At 40.8% G+C, this 8,605-nt stretch overlaps 1 protein-coding gene across 1 annotated transcript; it reads left to right on the top strand.

Annotated features, from left to right (window-relative positions):
- Positions 1–5,642: 5,642 nt before the first annotated feature.
- Positions 5,643–8,509, top strand: LOC110879186 (receptor-like protein kinase FERONIA). The gene has a single exon (XM_022127607.2). It carries the CDS (start codon positions 5,732–5,734, stop codon positions 8,279–8,281), a length of 2,550 nt encoding a protein of 849 aa, XP_021983299.1. The 5' UTR covers positions 5,643–5,731; the 3' UTR covers positions 8,282–8,509.
- The last annotated feature ends 96 nt before the right edge of the window (positions 8,510–8,605 follow it).

The raw sequence follows: 8,605 nt of genomic DNA, 5'->3' as shown, positions 1-8,605 counted from the left end.
GGAACTTGTCAAGACTAGTCCCTGAAGTTAACTTTTGTCTATGATTAGCCCCTAGCCTATGTGGATTGCCTATTTCTTGAAATGTCTAAGACTATGTGTTGAAAATGCCTAATTCTATGTTGGAAATGTCTAATTTTGTTGAATGCCTAATTCTATATGATTGGAATGCCTATCCGGAATGTATAATGTTGGAATGCCTAAATGAGGAATGTCTATGTGTGGGATTGTCTAATTCTATATAACTAAAAGGCCTATTCAGAATGTCTAAATCACAATACATGGAATGCCTAGATGTCTATACACCTGGATTGTCAAACTCTATGTGCTTGGAATGTCTATATACTTGAAATGTCTAAATCTACTTGTGGAATGCCTATATAGTTGGAATGCCTAAATCTATTTGGTGCTTGACTCCTTAGACTCGTGAAACTTGATTCTTGGTTGAACGAGAGACTGGAGCCTTGTCACTGGCGGAATCTATTAATCTTGAAAACTCTTGATGTATATGCTCTAATCTAGTTATTATATTACCCTACATAACGCAACGCCTAACTCAACGCGTAAAACAAATCAGAATCGGGAACACGGAAGGATGGAATGGGCAGAGTGGCCATCCGATCGGATGACCATCCGATCGGATGACCACCCAAGCCGAACCACCCTTTCTCTTCTCCTCTTTCACCTATAAATAGGCTGTCACATCACCATTTTGGGTGATGTGACAGCTCTGCTCGACCAAGAACACGCGCACACGACTTTTCTTCATTCTCTCATCGATTTCGGTACGTTTCAAGCTAGATTCTTGTGCTTTCTTACTCTACACATCATTCTCTACGTGATTCTCACTTGAAATCATGGTTGTAAAACAAGGTTTCCAAGGCCGAGTACTCTCCGAGTAGTCGCTACAAGGTAGGCTGCCGAGGCGACTTTCTTCGACTCCGCCTAATTACTCGGAGTCGGTCAAACGCGGCCAACCTCGGCCAGAATTGGATCTAGTAGGTCAACTCAGGCCTAGTTTGACTTAAATAATAATAAAACAATATTTATATGCCTATCATATTAAAGAATGAATATCATTTTCATGTATTTTGTTATAAATATTAGTATGTTTATGTTATTTGACATATATTTAATCTCCAAAAAGTAATTTCTTTATAATTAAACATGTCCTAGTACTCCCCGAGTACTCTCCGCCTAGACCGAGTACTCTCAACTCCCCGGTTGACCGATTAGGGAGCGCCTAGCGACTTTTGCAACCATGCTTGAAATCACACTTTTCACCGTGAAATCTCTTAGATCTGAGTTCTTGAGGGTGATGTCATCATGGTGGTTTGTACAACTGTCATGTGATGTCATTCTAAGCAAGATTTTGCTCGGATCTAAGGTATTTCATACGTATTACAATAAATCTAATCTAAATCTATACTTTTCATACAAAATATTGGTTAATTCTTCATCTTTCTTCAACTTTTGCTTTATTTTGGTAGAAACCGGATCCAAACGGGCTATAGGCTTGATGCCTAGTCTAAAGTCGGTTTAGGTCTGAGCACTACCAGAGAAGACGAGCATGAGACGGATTTTGACATAAGTTCGTTAATAGCGGACGAATGGTTGGACAGGGGTGATTCCCACCCGATCAGGACGGCCTGTTGCTAACGAACTTACTATTGTCACTATACGTGTCGTGCCGTCACCGTTAAAACTAGAAACTTAGAATTTTTGCAAACATCGGTGAACTATCAATCTTAGAGGTCTAAACGGACAGCCGTCCGATCGAACAAGCCATCCGGTTGGAATGTCAAGTTTATGAGCACTCACCCGAGTGGCAATCCGATCAGATTACCATCCGATTGGACAACCACATTTGTCTTTTCTTTTATTACGTTCTCACCCGGGTGGCAACCCGATCGGATGCCCATCTGATCAGGCAGCCATCCTTCATTACAATACTCATGCCACTCGATCGGATGGCCATCCGACCAGACAGCCGTCCGATCGGACAGCCCTTCGACCCGGTGACTGTTTTAGCATTTTATTCAATCTCAATACATTGCCCGACTCTTACCCTATTGCAATCTAATCAGGCTAATCATAAAAGAGCCCCCTTTGATCCAATAACAGTTGCGACTGTTAAGCAATCACTGTGAGTATACTCGATCCCCTTTTTACTTTAAACTTTTGGGGTGTAACATGTATTCTATTAAACTATATACCTTTGGCAATCTATACTCTATCTTGTGTGTTGGTGAAAACTTGTGCATTCTAGTATTCTATTTGTGCTATGTGACGTTTAATCCAGGGTGTTTAGTTCCGCCTTAACAATAGTAGCGCTATAGGGGGGTGCACCTCTCCCATTATTCTTCGGGGGTATTGTTAGGAGGATTCTAGTTTACCTTGAGTCTTGGGTAAACACTAAAGCATCGGGATACTTGGGCTATCACTGCGTGGACTGCGACACTAGCACGACTGAAACTATTCTTATTGCTTACACTATGGATATGAGTTGTTTTTAATCTATTATTCTGTTATCAAACTTGTAGACTCGCCAATACTTTTGTATTGATATTTTAATACATGTTGCAGGCTGATAGGTTGCTGAGGAACATGGAAAAACGAGCTAGGATGATGCTCTAGAAACGTCACCTAGTTAACTTAGTATTTGAAACAATTTGAACAATTTATGTTTGGTTTGTAATGTGATAATTGTGACGATGTTTTAGACTATTTGCATGAAATCTATTAATCATTATCAAAACAAATAGTGTTGTGGAAATCTCATGGACAATATGAATGCTTAGTGCTCGTGCCCCGATGTTTCCACCATCGGTTGGGGTGTGACATGATTATAGGTTGAATATTGACTTAGAAGTAGAAGACAATATCACTAATCACCAAGACATAGATTTGGGGGATGATCGAGTTGTCAATTATATCCTTTATTACGACCCAATTCTTGAAATTTGGGACACAAGTATTCAAAGTGTTAGACAATGACAAGTTCCAAAGTGGGACAGACTCTGATGATGTGGAGGCAAGCATTAGGAGACACAACTTAAGAAGCATTAGAAGGAAAAATGAAAATATTGCACATTTTTACTTAGGCTAGGTTTTTGGTACTAAACAAGAAGGGAAGAAGCTCATTAAGAAGCATTCTGTGGAAACTAGAAGGTGTATTAGAATTGTGAAGGATGATACCACTAGGCTTAGGGCAGAATGTCATGGTCTTCTACCTGATTTTGGTTTATGCATTGGTCGTAAACAGGTTCCGCACTTGTTATGTTTGGTTTATGCATTGGTCGTAAACAGGTTCTGCACTTGTTATGTTTAGTTTATGCATTGGTCGTAAACAGGTTCTGTACTTGTTATGTTTGGTTTACGCATTGGTCGTAAACAGGTTCTACACTTTTGATACTGTAAATACCACACATTTTACCACAATTACATACTATTAACACTTTTAAAACACCACATTTCATTAGATTGTAGTCAAAATCCATTAATAAACATTACATCATCTTACATTAGTGCATAAACACAGACACTACATGTTAAACAAACCAAGAGGACCTTTTAAGACATACCAACACTAGATACAGACTCTAAACACAGACTACATACATCATGAAACAAATCCAGCTAATTATCAACCACCTCCTCAGTTTGCTTGCTTGCAATTGACTTTCTTTGAGCTTGTCTTCAAGCTTGTTCCTTTCAGCTTCAAGAAAATTCTTTGCTCTAAGCAGTCCAGGAATGATGTTAACACACCTTTGACATCTTGTTTTATCAAACCAACCGATGAAACCACATTCTGAATCCTAATTTAAACATAACAGTAAACCTTAATAACCAAGTAAGTGAAGAACCCTAATTTAACAATAGTACCTGATCAGGACATGCATAAAAAAGCCAACCAGGGTTACGGTCGGTCCATGATGTCAAAATTATGGCTTCTTTCCCACATTCGCATATCACCATTGTTGGTTCTGTCGAAGTATTAGGAATTGCAGGTGTGGGTTGATTTGGAATGAGGGGCGATTAGGGTTAAATGGGGTGTTTTATTGGGGGAGAAGACTTGGTAGGTGAATGGACATTAATGCCCCTCAGGTGGGTCCCACGTGAGTAAGGCTAACTGAGATTTTTAACTTGGTTTGGGGTAAAGGATATTCCATGTTAGGATTTGTCAACATTAAGTATGATTTAAGTAATTATTGAAGACAAATGACATAATTTGCAATAAGTGACATACATAAAGGACGAGTTTTGTAATTTACTCGACATATATAAGATAAGTTTATACATCCATAACAAAATATAAACTACAACTGAATTCTAAATACCAAAATATGAACATGCAGCTAGTCTATGCCTACGGGTCTGAATCTGAATCTGGCTCTGGATCTGGCTGCTGCTGTTGATGATGTGGTGCTCGAGGTGGTCGGAGCGGTATGACAAGTAACCCCTCTCTCTCGTCTATCATGCGCCTCCCGAACCAACCATCCCATCAAATCCATAAGCCTGTCAACATCAGCTCATAAATGCGGATCTGTTGCAACTCCCGGGGCATGACCTGGAATAACGTGCTGTGGAAATTGGGCGCCCCGGGAGGTGGTGGTGATTGTGGCATCGCTGCTCCGTCTAGGTCCACCGGAGGATCCTTAACGATCCCTGCATGATCTGGTGGAGAATAGACTGGATCGAAGTCCTCCGGTAGCTCCTCCGGAACGAATATGTGACCTCCGCGGGTTTTAAACCGCTCGCCGAGTAGGTCGAACCTCTTAATGAGCTTCATCCCCCACAACGTTTGAAAACCCATCCTCATCGGCTCTATGGTCGGCAATAAGTGTGAGTCCGCCTCCGATAAAAGACCCAATCCGCGCTCCTGCCGGTGATGGGCTGAGGAGAAGTACTGGGCCAAACTGTGTGCAAGTGCGCACGACCTCTTGTACGAAAAACAGTAAAAGAAAAAGAGGTCGGTGCTCGTACAGCACTCACGGCTATGGCCGCGAGCCGTAATAGAAGTAGAGAAAATCCTATGTAGATACCTGCAGATATTGTTAGCGAAATACGGAAATTAATAAATAATAATCCCAATAATTCCAAGGAAAACCCGGTAACCCACCCGCCCGTAGGCACGACGGTGAAATTACCGGTAAAACCCGTTTGGCTCAAGGATTGAACCCAGGTTTCCCTAGATCTCCTATCATTGTCCACCAATACCTCACTCTGCACCAAATGAGAGTTGAACTTCCATCTCTTAAAAAAATGCAAGTCTTCCACAACTTAATCCAGAGATCATTGGCTACTATTATTTAACTACCTCAAAATATAAATTATTGACTAATAAATGGATTTTTCTTTACGTGCATTGCAACTGAGAGCGATGTACGCTTTTAAAATCGGACTAGACCCGTCAGTCTGGTTATTGAAAACCGAAGACTTGAAGTCATCGGTTTATTATATAAAATGAACCGGCTGGTTTTGTGATAGATAAAGAAGCTAAAGCCCTGAAATGATTGATGAACTGTTGTCATTCTTTTCTTTTCTTTTATTTTAATTAAAGTTTGATTAAAAATCTAAAGTGGTAATATTTAATATCTAGTATGCATGTCAATTTCCATAGTACAACTTATAACAAAACCACACTTGAACACTGCTCCTGTGATATATAAAGACACCATGGGTATATACTTTTAACTAATTATTCAAGCATTCATACTACTCTTCATCCACCATGTTAACCTTCAGTGTCCCCTTCTTCTCTATGCTCCTCCTCCTCCTCCTCCTCTTTGCCTCCACCACCACCACTGCACAACCATACAACGCCACTGATCGCTTCTTCCTCGCCTGCGGTTCATCCTCAACCACTTCTGACCCGAGATGGAATAGTGATCAGAATTCCAAATTCGTGCCTTCCAACATCATCACCACTTCGTTTCCTTCCACTCCCTTTCAACCAGATCCTTCAGTATCTAGAACCCTCCCTTATACCTCTGCCCTAATTTTTAACGCTTCTTCGTTCACTTACACATTTCCGGTGTCCCAAGGACCCAAATTCCTCCGCCTGCATTTCTATCCTGCCACCTACTCCAACCTCAGACCGGAACGGTCGTTCTTTTCGGTATCATCCAATGGATTCTCTCTTTTAACCAACTTTAGTGCTTTCCTAGCCACCTCCTATTTGAAAAGGAAGAGCGTTGACAAAGTATTCATCATCAAAGAATTCATCATCAGTGTAACAGATGCACAAGTCCTAAACGTTACCTTTACACCCTCACCCAACTCATATGCCTTCATCAATGGTATTGAAATTGTTTCAATGCCGGAAACTCTATACTCTAGCAGTGGTGGCTTGAATTACGTCGGTGTAGATACAGGACCTGTAATTAACAGCAACATGGCGCTTGATAATATTTACAGGCTAAACATGGGTGGGGGACAGATATCAGGTACTGAGGATACTGGTATGTACCGGTCATGGGAACAAGATATTAACTACATATACGGAGCAATTGGGAAGACACCTAATTATGATCCAAAGGAGCAGATTATGTATACCAACAAGACACCAAGTTATACTGCACCTGAGCAAGTTTATCGAACCCAAAGGAGTATGGGCAAACTGTCTGACAAGTACAATCTGACTTGGATACTTCCCGTTGATTCTGGGTTTTATTACATGCTCAGGCTCCACTTTTGCAACATTATACATCAATACACAAAACCAGGTCAGGTAGTTTTCATGATCTTCATTAATAATCAAACTGCTGATAAAGAAATTGATCTGTTCGACTTAACCCAAGGTAGTGGTTATCCTGTAATCAAAGATTACATTGTGTTTGTCACTGACCCGGATCGCAGCAGAGGCAAGCAAGATTTGTGGGTCGCACTGCATCCTAGTCCCTCTACTGGCGAATATCATGATGCTTATTTGAACGGTTTGGAAGCCTTCAAGCTAAGTACAAATAGGAGTCTTGTTAGCCCGAACCCGGAACTTATCTCTACAACCCCACCACCCGGGCCAACACCTCCTGTAAATAGGAACAAGAAGAAACCTCCATATGCCGCGATAATTGGAGGTATTGGAGGAGCGTTAGTCTTGTTGTCTATCTTACTTCTCATATTTTTCCAGAAACGAAGGCGATCCAAACGCAGTGATGCCACTGACAACAAGTCATCATATTCAACACTGCCTTCAGATCGATGCCGTCGCTTCTCACTTACAGAAGTGAGAGCAGCTACGAATGACTTTAATGACGATTTTGTCATTGGCATTGGAGGGTTTGGCAAGGTGTACAAAGGGCATATAGACAACGCTGTTGCAATCAAACGGCTCAATGAATCATCCAACCAAGGAGTTCAAGAATTCCATGCGGAAATAGGGTTCCTCTCTAAACTACGCCATGTCCAGTTAGTGTCCCTGATTGGATACTGTGACGAAGAGGGGGAGATGATACTGGTCTATGAGTACATGGCTAACGGGACTCTACGTGACCACCTGTACAAGACAAACAACCCTCCTCTGTCATGGAAAAGGCGTCTCCAGATTTGCATCGGTGCAGCAAAAGGGCTGCATTATCTCCACACGTGTTCAAAACGTTTAATAATTCATCGGGATGTCAAGTCCACAAATATCTTACTGGATGAAAAGTGGGTTGCTAAGGTATCTGATTTTGGTTTGTCAAAGCTAGGCCCTAGAGACCAATCACAAAAACATGTTAGCACGATGGTGAAGGGTAGTTTGGGGTATCTGGATCCCCAATATTACCGAAGCCAACAACTCACGGAGAAATCTGATGTGTACTCATTTGGAGTTGTTTTGCTTGAAGTGTTGTGTGCAAGACCTGTTATTAATCCCAAGCTGCCCAGAGAAGAAGTGAATTTGGCAGAGTGGGGAAAATCTTGTTACCAGAAGGGGACCCTCAACAAAATAATGGATCCAAATGTAAGCAGTGTGATTGCACCAGAGTGTTTAAAGAAGTTTGGAGAGGTGGCAGTTAGTTGCTTGAAAGATGAAAGAAATGAAAGGCCAGCAATGGAAGAGGTAGTTTGGGGACTAGAGTTTGCATTGGAGCTACAAGAAGCTGCTGATAAAACGGTTGGTGAAGCCGTGTCTGAAAACAAAGAACTTCTCTTTCCGACGCAAGGATATACAACAACAGACGATGATGTGTTGACAGGATCAAGCACGATAAGAAATGGCATGTCATCGTTTAGTAACACCAAAGAAGAGTTCAAGTCAGAAACAGTTTTCTCTGAGATTCAGATGCCCGCTGGAAGATGATGTGGAAGCTGGGATTTTAGAGCCAAATCAACAAGTCTTTATCATATAAATTTTAATTTTGAATATTTTGATGATTAATTTTAGAAGAATAGTATGTAATTTGCATTAATCGTTTCCTTTACATGTTGATGTATAATAGCGTCATGTAATGAATAGACTTCATACAATCTGTAACGAAGTCAACAAGTCAAAGTTGGTATGATAAAGATGAATTATTAAAGTGATAAAGGTATGAACATCAAGATAAAGATAAAGTGATAAAGGTAGTTAAAATCGTGTGTGAAAGTAAAGTTACATATCTAAAGGTATTTGCAGATAAGAGTT

Source organism: Helianthus annuus, chromosome 9 (assembly GCF_002127325.2).
Source record: "Helianthus annuus cultivar XRQ/B chromosome 9, HanXRQr2.0-SUNRISE, whole genome shotgun sequence".
Taxonomy (NCBI): Eukaryota; Viridiplantae; Streptophyta; class Magnoliopsida; order Asterales; family Asteraceae; genus Helianthus; species Helianthus annuus.
Note: the sequence above shows the minus strand (reverse complement) of the source record. Positions and strands in the feature narration are given on the sequence as shown.